The sequence below is a fragment of the Rhinoderma darwinii genome, chromosome 12 (genome assembly GCF_050947455.1).
Source record: "Rhinoderma darwinii isolate aRhiDar2 chromosome 12, aRhiDar2.hap1, whole genome shotgun sequence".
NCBI classification, from domain to species: Eukaryota; Metazoa; Chordata; class Amphibia; order Anura; family Rhinodermatidae; genus Rhinoderma; species Rhinoderma darwinii.
Window position 1 is genome coordinate 10,309,486 of NC_134698.1, and position 15,022 is coordinate 10,324,507.

General features: G+C 47.0%; 1 protein-coding gene across 1 annotated transcript; it reads right to left on the minus strand.

Moving 5' to 3' along the window:
* Positions 1–1,881: 1,881 nt before the first annotated feature.
* On the minus strand, positions 1,882–14,790 carry LOC142664309 (jeltraxin-like). Its single transcript, XM_075843340.1, has 3 exons — positions 14,725–14,790; positions 7,804–8,415; positions 1,882–2,051 (listed from the first exon to the last, which is right to left on the minus strand). The coding sequence occupies exons 1-2, from the start codon at positions 14,777–14,779 to the stop codon at positions 7,814–7,816; spliced, it is 657 nt and encodes a 218-aa protein (XP_075699455.1). The 5' UTR covers positions 14,780–14,790; the 3' UTR covers positions 1,882–2,051; positions 7,804–7,813.
* Between the last annotated feature and the right edge of the window lie 232 nt (positions 14,791–15,022).

The window sequence follows — 15,022 nt, forward strand, 5'->3', positions numbered from 1 at the left end:
TATCTGTGTTACTGTTTTCCTCTTTATTGACCTCAATTCTGTTTCCTGATCTTGTATTAGCTTCTGGTCTTACTTCCTTTTAAATCAAATGATTTTTGTTGAAAGTTTTTACATCATACAACAAACAAGTCACCCCCAAACAACAAACAAGTCACCCCCAAACAACAAACAAGCCTCTCTCCAGGGCCGGTCCCCAAGTAGACGATTAGGACTGCAGCAACCTGCTGCTGAAAAAATTGATTGGGTCAGCCCAGGGGAGCGGGAGCTGTTAGCTGTATACTGTGTTCTCCAGGCAGAGCGTGTGATCTCCGGACATCAAACGTGACGTCATAGTATTCAAGAGGTCACAAATATGGACCGGCCATTATCCGCGTTCATGGCCCATCTAGTTGCTTAGCAGGCAGGGAAGATGGAGCAAGAAAGGGCTGGGGAGGAGCAGGAACAGACAGCTCTTCCAGTGCCTGCAACTTGTATGAGGCTGCTGACAGGATGGAGATTCCTCCACGGAGCTGAGGACTGGTAAGTATGCTGTGCATGTGCTTTGTAAGTAGGGGGAGCTGTTTGTGTGGGGGAGGGGAAGTGTTATAAATCATTTTTGTGGGGAGGGGGAATGGGACTGTAAGTGTTATGTGTGGGGGAAGAAATGCCGTATAAATAGTTTTTTCGGGGAGGGGGAATTTCACTGTAAGTGCTTTGTGTGTGGGGGGACTTCTTTGGTAGCTATTCACAGCTTACGGACATGTTACGTTTCTTTTATAGCGATTTCCACAAAACCGTGGCAAATGACAGTTATAAAGCGATTTGCAAAAGCCACAGAAAACAGAAAATAAATAAATAAATGATTTGGCCACAACATTGTCATCAATGTTTTCTCTTGTGGAACATTTTTTTTAGCTCGTAGGCAAACATTGAGTTGGCTCCCTCCAAATTCTCCCTTGCACAGTGCCACTTCAATTCAAGCACTGTACTGGTATTTGGCCCCTTGTACTTGCCCCTGCAACTGTATTTGTGAATCCAGCTTTACACCTTACTTGCAGATACCCCCAACAGTAGACACAGCACAACTCCCAGGAAAACAGCATGTACAGCTGTACCCAACCAAACTGTAGTGATAGCCGTGTCCACCTTCTCCCCTCTGGTAGTCAAAACCCTGTTCCCCCCACTTCCAGTAATCACAGCAGTTCCCCGAAAAGCAGTCAATGTAAAGTTCCCTTAAAGCAATCACATCAATGTTCTTCCTGTCATTATTTACAACAATATTCCCCTCTAACATAAGTGCCCTCTTCCTAATAGTCATAGCAGTGCCTTTCCCCCAGCAGTCAGAGAAGGACCTTCCCAATTTATTTTAATAGCCACAGCAATGCCTTACTCCATTCCCCCCAAAAGTCACAGCAATGTCCCCCCTTTAGTCTGGTTGTCACAGTAGACCCTCCCCACAGTAGTCAGAGCAGATTCTCAAACCTTTCCCCAGTACTCGCAGCAGGGCGCTCCCCCATACGACCATGGTCGCAGCAGTCTTCCACTCTTTCCCTTGTAGACACACCAGGTCCAATCCTCCCAATTGTGACCCTTCCACTAGTAGTTAAAGCAGCCTTCTTCTCCCAGTTTTCACAATAGGGCCTCACCCTTCCCACAGTAGATGCAACAGAGATCCTCCTTCCCCCAGTATGCACAGCATGGCTCCTACCTTTTCTCCAGAACCCATTTCCCTATTAGTTACTTGATTTCCCTCCTTTACCAGTAGTTACAACAGGGCATTTCCCTCAACTTTGCCAATGCCCTTCAAGTACTGTGTACTCTAGAGAATCCAGCTGTGCAAATATCACATATAGTGTTTATATAGTTCTGCAGAAAGTTTATTACTTTTTAATTCATAAAATGAAAGTGAAGGAATTACAGACATCCCTATCAGTATAAGAGACATACATGGGGATTTAAGGTCATATAATGATTGGTAGATGGTCAAGAAACATGGTACATAGAAGTTCTATGGAATACAAAAGTTTATAGCACTTAGAGATGAAGAAGTGAATCAAATACTTTTCCATTGCCTTTTTTTTTTTTAATCAGTTCAAGTTTATTCAACAAAACTCCACATTATTACAGGTCATTGTACGTTCTCATACAGTGTACAAGCAATTTTCAACAGACCCAATTCTTTACATTTAACCAAACATTCCCTTCCCCCCAACTCCCCCCTGTATCCCCCCCAGCCGATCTCCTCAGTACCACTTTTCCAATCCTCTCCCCTCAGTGGCCCTATACCTGCACTTGTTGCCTTAGTGTCATTAGCTCCACAGAAGCATACCCAGATTGATCAATCCACCTAGCCCATTGTTTGTCGAACTTGACCCTGGACCCCCTCTTGGAGTATATCCTATACTCCATCAGAACCTGTGAGTTAAGTGCCCCTATGATTTCTTGTTTTGATGGTGGCTCCGCATCCAGCCAGTGCTTTGCAATTCCTTTCCGAACTTGATACAGTATTTTAGCAATTGCCAACCCTGACATCCTATCTCCCCCCAAATCTCCAACATACCCTAGCAGCATTACTACCGGATCCCATGGGATCTGTACCTCAAACACTCTCCCCACTAGTTCCAATATTTCCGTCCACAGACTCCCCAGCTTCCCACATGTCCAGAACATATGAAGGATGTCTGCTTTTTCTTCCGGGCACCTAGGGCACTTTGCATCCGCTCTTAATCCCATTTGTTTCAGCACCCACGGGGTCCTGTACACCCTATGTATCAGAAACAACTGCGATCTTCGTTGTGCTACATTAATGGACAAAGTACATGTTGCTGCCAATACCGCCTCCCAGTGGTCTGTTGTAATAGGACCCACATCCCTCTCCCATATTGCTTTCACTGTTGCCATAGGATCTCCCAGATGTTCCACCAACAACCTGCGATAAACCAATGAGATTAATCCTTTTGATGATACTGCCTTTGCAATATGCTCCAACACCCCCGCTGCATGCATCGTCAGGTCCACACTGACCGCTTGTGTCTGCACTGCGTGCCGAATCTGCAGGTACTGATAAAACATGCGGGAGTCCAGTTGAAACTCCTCCCTTACTTGCTGAAAAGATTTGAGTATGTCTCCCTCATACAACTGATTCAACCGTATTATGCCTTGCTGCTCCCACCCCTGCATCCCTTCCAATTTACCCAATTCCCCCAAATAAGCATTCCTCCAGAGCGGTGTATATTTAGTGCACTCCCCTATCCCCAGCAATTGCTTGCACTGCCACCACACCTTATGTATGAGAAGCAGAGTGGGTCTGGTACTCGCCATCTGTTTATATCTGTGCGCTTCCAGTCCTGCCAACGGGTTCTCCCCCCCCCCCAGATATGATAGGATGCGCGCACTGGACCCCCATGTCTCTTCCTGCTCCCACCCCCAGAAATGCTGACATTGGGCAGCTAAATAATACACCCAAGCATTAGGAACAGCCAGGCCCCCCTCCTCCTTTGGCAGCTGTAATTTCTCCAGTTTAATCCTAGGTACCCCCTTCTTCCATACTAGGTCTCTAAAAAGGTTATGCAATCTCCTGAACCAATATTTGGGGATCCATACCGGTGAGTTATGTAGGACATACAACACCTGGGGCATAAGGATCATTTTAATCAAATTTGTCCTACCCAGAGCCGATAGGGGCAACTTATTCCACGCCTCTACTTTGGCTTTTATCTTTGTTAACAGTGGCATTACATTAAGGGACATATAATCCTGTACTTTCGCCGTCACCCTCACCCCCAAATACTTAAACTCCTTCACCACAGGTATCTCCACCTCCTCTTCCCCATTCTGAATATCCCCCGGGTCCATGAGCATTAGGGCCGATTTTGACCAATTAATGAGTAGTCCTGAATATTTCCCAAACCGCTTAATTAGGGCCATCACTAACGGTAATGTGCGTTCGGTATCCGCCATGAATAGCAGCATATCATCTGCGTATAATGCAATTCTTTCCTCCACCCCCCCATATCTCAACCCCTGAATGTGTTTATGTTGTCTCACTGCACACGCCAAGGGTTCCACCGCCAACGCAAACAACAATGGGGACAATGGACATCCCTGACGCGTTCCCCGCTCCAGCGCAAACCGATCCGATAACACCCCATTCACCCTTATCTTTGCTGTCGGGGCTACATACAACAATTTTACCCATTTTATATAATTAGGGCCAAATCCCATTTTTTCCAGAACTGACCACAAATAATTCCACTCCACACAATCGAATGCTTTGGCCGCATCTAAGGACATTATGGCTCTCCCCCCACGATTATCCGGCATAACTTGTAGATTCAAAAACAGCCGCCTCAGATTTACCGCCGTCGATTTGGATGGCATAAAACCGGCCTGATCTCCGTGTACCACCCCAGCTACTACTTTAGCTAGTCGAAGCGCCAATACTTTCGCCATGATTTTAATATCCGCCGTCAGCAGTGAGACTGGTCTATAAGAGCCCGGGAGTTGAGGATCCTTCCCCTCTTTAGGCAGAACTACTATAGTCGCTTCATACATTGTTTCTGGAAGCCGCCCCCTATTGAAGCTATCTAAAAGAGTGGCCAGTAACTGCGGCGCAAGCTCCTCCCCATATTCCTTAAAAACTTCCACCGGAAGACCATCCGGCCCCGGCGCCTTTTCACTGGCTAGTATCCCTATAGCCGCCTGTATTTCCTCCAGAGATATTGGCTCCTCCAATGTCCCTCTCTCCTCCCCCCCCAACCTAGGAAATTCTATCTCCCCTATATACTCTTCCAGCTGCTGAGGCGTGTGCTCTGCCCTAGAGGCATACAAATCCGAGTAGAACTGCTGAAACACTTTCAAAATCTGTCCTGTATCAGTCTCCAACCTCCCCCCCTCCCCTTTAATGGTGTGTATGTAATTATTCTCCCTCTGAGCCTGCGCCATCCTTGCCAGTAACCGTCCAGTGGTTTCCCCCTCCTCATAATATTGGCGTTTTAAAAACATCCTTTTGTTATCTGCCCTCTCCAACTGATGTTGCTTTAACAACAGCTGCGCCTCCACCCAATGCTTCAATGTGTCTGTTGTGTTATCTATTATATGCAGCCTTTCTGTCTCCTCTACCCTTCCCAACAGTGCTTCTCCTAATTGTCTAGACCGTGTTTTTACTGCTGAAATGTGCTGGATGAACACCCCTCTCAGCCACGCCTTCATCGCGTCCCACAGTATCTCTTGCGGTACCGTTCCTGAATTGAACTGAAAGTACTCCTTTATGAGGTCTAAAATTTGTTTATTGTCTATCAGCTTTAGCCAAAAGGCATTAAGTTTCCAACACCCTTGCCCCCGCCCTGTCCTCTCCTCCGTCTCTACCTTCATTAACACAGGAGAATGATCCGATAACGCTCTTTGCAAGTATTCTATCTGAGCTACAAATGGTACCGCTGTCGGTGAGCACAAGATTAAGTCTATCCTGGATAAAGACTGATATGTGGAAGACGCACAAGAATACTGAAAGCTATTTGGATGTTTATCCCTCCATATGTCCCGCCAGCCCATTTCAGCAACCAGATGGCCAAAAGCTGTTACACCTCCCCCTGTCATGCCAAATTTATCCATATTGGTATTCAATACTGCGTTAAAATCCCCCATCACTATTAACGGCACCTCCGGGTACCTAGCCAGTTCCTCCACCACTTTCTTGATACATCCACTAGAAAACGGAGGGGGTACATACAACACCACCAACACACAATTCCAATGATACAATGTACAGTGTACCCCCACATACCGCCCCTCCCCATCCTGGAAGGAGTCGTGACATACAAATGGCACTGCCCTATGTATGAGAAGACTCACCCCCCTTGAATATGTAGTATGGTAAGAATGAAAACTATGGCCTACCCAGGCCCTATGCATCATGGAAACTGAATCCCTAGTCATATGTGTCTCCTGTAGTCCTATCACCCTCGACTCCTGTTTTCTAATAAAATCAAATACCGCCTGTCGTTTTCTGGCTTCCCGCAGGCCCCGTACATTCCAGGACAAACAATTAATTGATCCCATCATCCCTCAACATATCACAGCTCCTCCTATCCTGTTCTCTTAATTTTACATATCCGACCGGCTGGGTCTCCTTTCCCTCCCTCCCCTCCCCCCCCTGCAACCTCCCCTCCCCCCCCTGCAACCTCCCCCGTAAACCTACCCCTTTCCAAGGGTTGGGGCAACAGAACGTATCTGCCATTACCCATAACAAACATCGGCAGGTCAACTCCGCCCACCATACATTCAACAATGCCATAACTCGTTATGTGCTTTTCCCGCTTAACTGACCATCCCTCCCGCTGCCATTTTCTTACAAATAAACTACCATCCCTTCAGCATATCAATACCCCTCAATGTCCATAAACACATTCCTCCTCTTCCGGTCTTCCGCGGTCCCCGCAACCATGCCCTCCAACTCCAAGTCCAATCAAATGCCAAATCTTGCAATTTTTCCTACGACACCTGGTTCAGTCCTGCATCCCCAGCCTCCTTTTGCCAGCCGGTCTGTTCCGGATCAACGCCGTCCCTCTGCCGGTCTCAGCTGACTTTCATGGCTATCCAACCATCTAACCGCTTCTCTCGGTGTCTCAAAAAAGGAAGTTGTTCCCAGCGCCACCACTCTCAAACGGGCAGGATACATCATGGAATATTGCACTTGTAATGCCCTTAGTCGTCTTTTTATATCCATAAACTGTGATCTTTTCCGTTGTACTTCCAAAGAGAAGTCCGGGAAGAAGGACACTTTCACCCCATTAAAGGAGATGTCTTGACGTTCTCTAGCTTTCCTCAGGATCTTGTCTCTATCTTTATAATGTAGAATCTTTATCAGCACCGGTCTCGGCGGCCTTCCGGGAGGGCCAGGTCTGGTCGGCACCCTGTGCGCTCTCTCCACCGCAAATAAAGGGGTCAATTCCTCTCTACCAAATGTGTCTATCAGCCACTTTTCAAAGAAGTCATCCGGATTCGTTCCCTCCACTCTTTCCGGAACCCCCACAAGGCGCACATTATTTCGTCTCAGCCGATTTTCCATATCGTCTGTCTTAGCCATCAATGTCGCCACTGCCTGCGAATGTGCCTGTACATCCTGCTTTATGTGAGGAATCGCATCCTCCATGTCTGAGACTCTCCCTTCCACTGCAGTGGTGCGTTCCGCAACTTTCTGCAAATCATTCCTGAGCAGCAAAATGTCCTCCTTCAATCCACCCATCTGACTTGCTAAGGTATTAAGGACCATAGAATTCTGCTTCACCGCTGCCAAAATGTCCTTTAGGGAGGGTTCCTCCTTCCTTACTCCACTTTTCCCTCCAGCACCTGGCTGATCCTGCATGGCGCCACTCATCTCCTCCTCCTCCTCCTCCTCCTCACTTCTCATGTCCCCCGCCAAAGGAGAATACCTGGATCCATATGATGAGCTTCCAGCTGCCTGATCTCCAGCCGACTTTCGCTGCTGTGCAGCCGCCCCCCCTGCTCTCGGCGTGCGGGCGAACCTCTCCAGCTTTTCCACAACTTCCTGCCGGAGGCCTCTATTGCGGCCTTCCTTCTCCTCGGCGCCATCTTGAGCGCGGGACCCGGGACTCGCTGGCGGCGACTTCTGCTTCTTAGAGCGCGTCATTATGACCGGGTATTCGTGCTCCTCCACCTCCAGACTCTGGTAAGCCCCTAGGGAAGCTATTTTCCCCGAGTTTTACGGGATATATGGACCTTAAAGGATGATTACAGCAGGAGCTCCGGTCACACACGTCCTCTCACATTCACCTCTAGGCCACGCCCCCCCTTTTCCATTGCCTTTAGTTAATCAGTTATCGTCCAAGATGATGGCGCCCCCTATGACCACATGAGTTCCATTTATCCAGTTAAAGATATTTCCAGGTATATAAATATAGGCATAAGTGAACATTTTCATAGTTGAAGGGGGCAGAACATAGTCCCACATACTGACATCACATATTTCACCTACAAACGATTGGCTTGCATCAAACGCACCAGCATAGGAGTCCTGATCCTGCCCAAGAATGACACTCATCTGAGGTCCTATGGGAGATCGGTTGCTTGCAATTTTTCTAGGGTAACGCTTGCCATTAATCCACAACTCGACCAGTCCTGTACCAGAATCCCAAGTCACACAAGTGCATTTCCAGTCTAGAACCTGAGGGTCCACTCTAAAGCTAAGTTCTTCTTCATTTACGCTAACAACATATGAACTTTCTCTTGAGAAGACATAAAAAGTATTGGCCGATCCTGAACCGGGTGTGGCTAGGGATAAAAGGGATTGTTCTCGTCTGAGTTCAGAATAGGAGCGCAGACATATGGTAAGTTGTTTTAAAGGTTGTTTCACAGTCGGCTGCAGAATCACGTGGTCAGTGGCTGTTTGCTTTGGAAAAACTATGATGTTTTTAGCTGGACCAAAAAAATAAATGAAAAAAAGGAATAAAAATAAATAATCAATAATTTTCAGGTATATAATAATAGTATTAACTCTAAGATATATTTATGAAACCACTAGATAACTACAAATGCCACCAATAACTGGTCATTGGACAATGTGTCATCAGGGACAGTTTTCTTAACCACTTGGTAACCAGGAACAAAATACCAACTCACTGGCACACCAGGGACATGACTTTACATCGCTGATTAAATAGGGAACACTGGGTCCCATTGGTTCTGGACAATATTATTGGGTCACCAGAGACTACACCAGTTTAATGAAAATTGCTTGACGCTAACCTACTGGATGATGCAGGACAAGACTATATACCATTGGGTCATGTGAAGGCAAAACTGGATCACTAGACACTTAAAGGGGTTGTCTGGGCACAGAGCGGTTTTTCATACTGATGACCTATCCACAAGATAGGTCATCAGTAAATGATTCTTGGGGGTCCGACACCTGGAACCCACACCGATCAGTTGTTCTGGCTGCCTCTGGGCACTGGACGTTATTCAGTGGCCAATGTCGGAAGTAGATGGCTTCGGACACTGTATAGCGGCCCGTGCTGCAGTACTGCAACTGCAACCCTTTTCCTATTCACTTGAATATTAGCACAGCTGCTATACTGTGACTGGAGCCATCTGCTTCCGGCACGTACATCCGGTGGCCGGAGGCACCCGGAATAGCTGATGGGTGTGGGGTCTGGGTGTCGGACTCACACCGATCATATACTGATGACCTATCTTGTGGATAGATCATCAGTATGAAAAATCGCCCCATACCCGGACAACCCCTCTAATCAGGGCAGGATTAAATGTAGTTGTCAGGCCACTACAGAGTTTGGAAAATTGTTCCTTGCCCTATGTGTAATTAGAGTATTGCTCCTGTATACAACAAAAAAGAAAAGCACTGTGTGCCTCTCATGCATCGATCTCTTTTAGTAGGTTAGCATAAGTTACTGTAATGTTGTTACGACGGTCTTGCGCTGATTTCCCTACTGGCCGCCATAATGAGTCTATCGGTGGGACTGGCTGAGATGTCAAGCGCAGATCACACGGCTGTTCAACCAGTTAGGCTCTCTTTAAATCTCCTATACAGTGGCCTCAGTGCTGGTTTCTTAGTGTTTGTTTACTAGCCTGGTTTTGTTATATCTTGTTCTTGTACTTGAACTTTATTTTTGTGACCTGTTTCTGTCCCTGACTACTCTTTTGGATAATCCTTTGTACCCCATACTCTGCTCTTCTACATCACCGTTATTGAACTCTGGATTGCCTGACTACTCCTCTGAGTACTGCTTTGGAACCAATATAAACAAGGTGGGCATAAATTTAAATTGAGAAAAATGGTTTGCCTACCGGCAAGCAAGCCCTGTTTTCCAACTATGAAGATAGAAAATAATAAAGTATTTATTAGGTTTATGCAATACTGACAAACTACATATAAATAAAAGCAAGGTCCAATGCTGACTACAATCAGCACAGTGCAGAGTAGGGGAGCCTAGGGCCAACGGCTGCAGCACGTTGCACCCAGCTCACAATTAGATTAGGGAGTCAGCAGGACTCGTATTTAAAATGAAAGAGGAAGCCCCCCCGACATGTTTCGCTACGATGTAGCGTCTTCAGGGGTATCGGGGCTAATGACGGCGCGCGGCGAGATGTCCGTGCTTATATGTGTATTGACGTCATTCCACGTGTTCCCCTGCTCGGTAGTGGCCAATCAGAGAGAGGGTATGAGACGAGCCCTCTAGTAAGTGATGGGCGTCCCGCACTACCAATTGCAGACTAGTTGGAACAGCCAATGGGGATGGGATAAGGCGCGCAGGCGCATTAGGGTGAAAGCAGATAAGATACTGCTGACCCTAAATACATGCCCCCATCGCGCATGCGCAGTAGCAGCAAAAATGGTAATAGAGAAAAAATCCCCATAATTTAAAGCGGCTGCATATGATAGCAATGTGGTTATGGATAATGATAACTATGGGAGCAAATGAAACGACTGTATTTAGTCTATAAGGTAAAGTCCAATAGGCTGACATGACGTCACTGTGTCATTTCCTGAGTATAGTTCTAAAAAGATGTAAAAAGATGTAGAAGCAAGTATTGTCTACAAACTATGGTGAATAGATTGATTAGTAGAGATAATGTCGAAGACATAAGGATAAAGTTAGATTCAATAAGGGTCAGTGTATGATCACATGACCCATAATTAGTATAGAACGGTCAATTCAATAGCAAGTGCCATTCTAATGGCTATTTTTAAGTTAATAACTTGATAAGCGCATATATTCACAGGAACGCAGCATACGTAAAGCCCTCATTCAGACCACCTGGGCTAAGAGAGCCCAAACGATGGATCCAGCGTGCCTCTTCCTGTAATAATTTTCGGTCCAGATTCCCTGCTCTAGGACCGAGTTTGACCTGCGTGACACCCCAAAATTGTAGCGAGCAAGTATCACCACCATGGAAACAACGTATATGCCTAGATAAGGGTGTATCTTCTCTGTTGTTAATAGTGCTAAGATGTTTGGATATTCTCCTCCTCAGCTCCTGTACGGTCTTCCCCACATACAGTTTGGGACAGGGACACCTAGCAATATAGACCACCCCTTTACTCTGACAGTTCATGAATTGTCTGACCTGGTATATTCTATTATCAACTGGGTTGGTAAATTGTTTAGTGGTGGGCATTAGATGGCAAAAGGAACAACGGCCACATGAATGAGAGCCAATGACAGACGTCCTCAGCCAATTTTTGGAGATAGTAGAAGGTCCAGTATGATGACTATGCACCAGGTAGTCACGTAGATTCCTACCTCTACGGTACGTAATGGCTGGGACTGAGGGTACAAACCCCTGGAGATCGGGGTCGGACAGAAGAATTGGCCAGTGGCGTTCAAGAATCTCACGGACCTGTTGTGAACCAGTGTCGAAGGTACCAATACACCTGACCTTGGTAGTTCCACCAGACTCGATGGTAGTAGTCGTGTAGTGTGTACTCGTGGATTTTTGTTCGTACAATAATTATTTTCTATCAGTGGCTCTTGCTCTAGCGTAAGCTTTGTGTAGCCATTTCCTAGGGTAACCCCGAGCTAGAAACTTCTAGAGAACTGCTTTGGAACCACATACCTGGCACTGCTACATCCCCTTCAGGGCCGCCATCAGGTATTTCGGGGCCCCATACAGCTAAATTTTCTGGGCCCCCCTACCGTGGCACCGCCTGTTAACGGTACTCCGTCCAGCACTATATCATGCTACCCAGGACCGCCATCAGGGGGGTATTAGGGGTACTGATGTGAGGGGCCCCTCCAAACCTAATTGAAAAGGGGGCCCGGCAACTGCCGCGACTTGCCTTTGGTAGAAAAAAACAGGCCCCTGCAATGGGGCCCATTTTTTTTCACCAAAAGAATGTCGTCATGGGGGCCGTCAAACACCGCCCGCGCGACTGATCGCGCGCACCCGCAAACTCCCGCGCGTGCGCGACCACCCACGCACCCGCGACCGCCTGGAAGCGCGCACCGAATTTTGAGGCAGATTTTGACCTGCCCACACTATCTTGCCACGTTTTTTGCCCGCGGCGATTGACAGCAGACAAAAAACGCAGCGAAAAATGCATTTTCTGCCTCCCATTGATTTCGATGGCAGGTCAGAGGCGGAACCGCGGCAAGAAAGGACGTGCTGCTTTTTATTTTTTCCGCGACTGGCTCCCATTGATTTCAGATGAAATCAATGGGAGGCGGTTTTGGAAGTTGTTTGGTGCTGCTGCTACCGGGGCGGATAAGCTGTGTAGTTTTACTCAGCATATCCGCCTAGTGTGTTCCTACCCTTATGATGTCGACTACGCTATTGATTCCGTCGGAAAACCGAAAACCATCTGGAATGGTGACGAACGGAAACCATTAGCGATGTTTCCGTCACCATTGAGATCAATGGTGACTGAAACGGAAGCTGTGCTGTCACTTTCACTTTCCGTTGCGGGGTTCACCCGACGGAAACCTCAGACGGAACCCCGGAACGGAAGCGAACGGTGATGTGAACAGGCCCTAACACAAAAGTTTTGTCTTTTTTTTAAGCTGGTTCACAAAAAAAAAAAATTCCAAATTCTACTGGACCAACTGCCTATTTAGAGACCGGCAGCAGCTCCAGGAGCGACATCATAAGGGACACACTAGGCGGATATGCTGAGTAAAACTACACAGCTTATCCGCCCCGGTAGCCGCAGGGAAGTCTGCCAGCAAAACCGCACCAAATAGTGGTGCAGGTTTCGTGAGGCATGTCCGCTGCGGGAATCCTGCAGGGAAAAAAAAGTTTCGACTTCCCCTGGCCGTAGTTTAGGTGACGCATCTCTCTCTTCTGAACATAGCCCCGCCTCCTGGGATGACGCTGTAGACCATGTGACCGCTGCAGCAGTCACATGGGATGAAACGTCATGACAGGAGGCCGGGCTGCGCTAAGAATAGAGGATCGCGTCACCAGGACTACGGCCGGGGGAAGTCGAAACTTTTTTATAAATGTAAAAAAGTACCTTTTTTTTTACTCATTTGTGATTTTTGCGGCAGAACCGCAGCATTTCCGCAACAGAGGAGCAGCGATTCTGCAGCATAAATTGACATGCTGCGGCTTAAAAAGCCACACTGCAGGTCAACTTTTTTTGCAGAGTGTGAATGAGATTTGTTCAAATCTCATCCACTCGGCTGCCACTGTAATGCGCAGCGGATTTTCCACAATAAAATGTGTTGCATAAAATCCACAGTGTTCATGCCTAGTGTGTTCCTACCCTAAGGCCGCATTTACACAAGCGTGTGCTTTTTGCGCGCGCAAAAGGTCCATAACAGCTCCGTGTGTCAGCAGCGTATGATGCGCGGCTGCGTGATTTTCGCGCAGCCGCCATCATTATGACACTCTGTTTGTATGTTTGTAGCACGTGGTGCTTTTCTGTTTTCATTCATAGTTTATACTGCTGCGGAAGTGCTGGGCATGATTTTCACGCACCCATTGACTTCAATGGGTGCGTGATGCGCGAACAATGCACAAATATCGGACATGTCGCGGACGCTCGCGAGTGCGCACGAGCGGGAGTTTGCGGATGCGCGCGATCGGTCGGCGGTGTTTGCCGGCCCCCATGAGAGGGGGGGGGGGGGCCCGCAGCTCACAACATTCTTTTGGTGAAAGAAACGGGCCCCTTTGCAGGGGCCTGTTTTTTTCTACCAAAGGCAAGTCGCGGCAGTTGCCGGGCCCCCCCTTTCAATTAGATTTGGCCGGGCCCCTCACATCAGTACCCCTAATACCCCCCTGATGTCGGCCCTGATCCCCTTTACTGTTTTACTCTGCTATGTCATTGCATTGTTATGTTATAGAATTTTACTGCTGTTACCTGTAACAACCGTATATTGTTTGGTTCTTTTTCCGCTGACCTTATCCAGAGAATCAACCACCGGTCTAGTTGAGGGCACGGAAATCGGGGAACCAGCTGAGAACCTCAACCCTAACTGAGCTTGTTGGAAAGGGGTGCGCCCGGTTGGTTCTTTTTTTGGCTATCGTCGGAATCAGACCGTAACAGTTACCAGGTATGAAATGCTCAATGTAGTTTCCTGTCAGCTGAAGGAGTTGAGCGGGTAGAGCGCTATGGATACTGTTCTTATTGAGCCAGGGTAATCCTGCTGTGACTGATAAGGGGGAAGCTTAGCTGTGACAACTGGATGAAAGAAGGGGGACTGCTGTGACTGTTGGGGAAGCCGTAATTTGACTATAGGGGGAGGCTGTATTGTGGCCATTGGGGGACAAGGTTTGAATCCCTATTATGACTATTGGAGGTAGAAGGGAAGCTTGTTGTGAAGGCTGAAGGTAGGGGGAAAGCCCTGCTATGATTACTGGGAGAAAGTGGGAAAAGGCTTTGCTACAATTCCTGGAGGAAAATTGGATGAGTAGTGTGACAACTTGGGAAAGGAAGCCATATTTGGCTATTGAGATTAAAGATGAGGCACTGCTGTGACAATTTGATGAAGAGGAGGGGCTGCGCTGTGACTACCAGGGGACCGCTGAGGAAACATTATTTTTCAGGGAAAGGGGCCAATCTCAAATAATGTGAAAGTCAGGCTCACACATCACGGGTGCTTTTCTTTGACACCTTTTTGATCAGAGGTGAAACACGTTCATGTTTCTTTCCTATTGAATTTAAGTATTATCATACACAGACGGTAACCTATGAATATCTGTAATATGTATTATATAAGAACATGATGATTGAGCGTTTGACATTTTGAGTAAACATTTATTCACCTTCCAGTGGAAAACATCCAAAGAGAAGCACAAACAGAATGGAAAAGGTATTCATTTCTGGCACGCACATCTGTAAAAAAAATAATTATTCAATGTGTAGCTAGTGAATACATATCCTGTGCATGTTTTCACCACTAGTACATTTGCTTCCATTTTGCCAAAGCTGTGGCCATTGAAAAGGGAAACTCTTTGTCTTTATAATTTTTACAGGACACAGCGCTTCAACGGTCTGTACACCTTTGCAACAAATCTGTATCAATGCATCTAAAATATATAAAAAAAATCAATGTTGCATATG